Below are 867 nucleotides of genomic sequence, written 5' to 3'. Positions count from 1 at the left end.
GTCATTATCCAACATTCCTTACAACCAGACGATTTCAACAAAAAGCAACTATCATGAAAATCCAAAATCTCACTAGTAAGTAGTTGCACCAAACACAACAAACCAAATGATTAGTTGGATAAGCATTGATGCACTTTTTCAAAGAGCGAGTGCAAAGATGAAAGCAAGCCATGCCATGAAAACTATAAATACACATGCACCACCAAGGACACCTTCCATCAACCAAACTTCACACACCTAGACCACAAGCATCAAAGGCAAGCAAGCAGTAGTAACCACAAATCCAACATGAAGACCTTCCTCATCTTTGCTCTCCTTGCCATGGCGATGAACACCGCCACTGCCGCTAGGCAGCTAAACCCTAGCAACAAAGAGTTACAATCACCTCAACAATCATTTTCCCATCAACAACAACCATTTCCACAGCAGCCATATCCACAACAACCATATCCATCACAGCAACCATATCCATCACAACAACCATTTCCCACACCCCAACAACAATTTCCCCAGCAATCACAACAATCATTTCCCCAGCCACAACAACCGACCCCCTTAAAACCACAACAACCATCCCTCCAGCAACCCCAACAACCACAACAACCTTTTCCACAGCCCCAACAACCATTTTCCTGGCAACCACAACAACCATTTCCCCAGACCCAACAATCGTTCCCTCTGCAACCACAACAGCCATTCCCCCAGCAAGCCCAACAACCATTTCCCCAGCCCCAACTACCATTCCCCCATCAACCAGAACAAATAATTCCCCAGCAACCAGAACAAATAATTCCCCAACAACCCCAACAACCATTCCCCCTGCAACCCCAACAAGCATTCCCCCAGCAACCCCAACAACCATTTCCC

General features: G+C 46.0%; 1 protein-coding gene across 1 annotated transcript in view; it reads left to right on the top strand.

The window, feature by feature from the left end:
• Positions 1 to 211: 211 nt before the first annotated feature.
• LOC119360552 (gamma-gliadin-like) overlaps positions 212 to 867 on the top strand; it is a 1,473-nt gene continuing 817 nt past the window's right edge. Inside the window, exon 1 of the mRNA XM_037626356.1 lies at positions 212 to 867. This exon is cut by the window's right edge and continues 1 nt beyond it. Within this exon, the coding sequence (XP_037482253.1) occupies positions 289 to 867 (579 nt within the window). The 5' untranslated portion in view covers positions 212 to 288.

This window comes from Triticum dicoccoides, chromosome 1A (genome assembly GCF_002162155.2).
Source record: "Triticum dicoccoides isolate Atlit2015 ecotype Zavitan chromosome 1A, WEW_v2.0, whole genome shotgun sequence".
In the NCBI taxonomy this organism is placed as follows: Eukaryota; Viridiplantae; Streptophyta; class Magnoliopsida; order Poales; family Poaceae; genus Triticum; species Triticum dicoccoides.
Note: the sequence above shows the minus strand (reverse complement) of the source record. Positions and strands in the feature narration are given on the sequence as shown.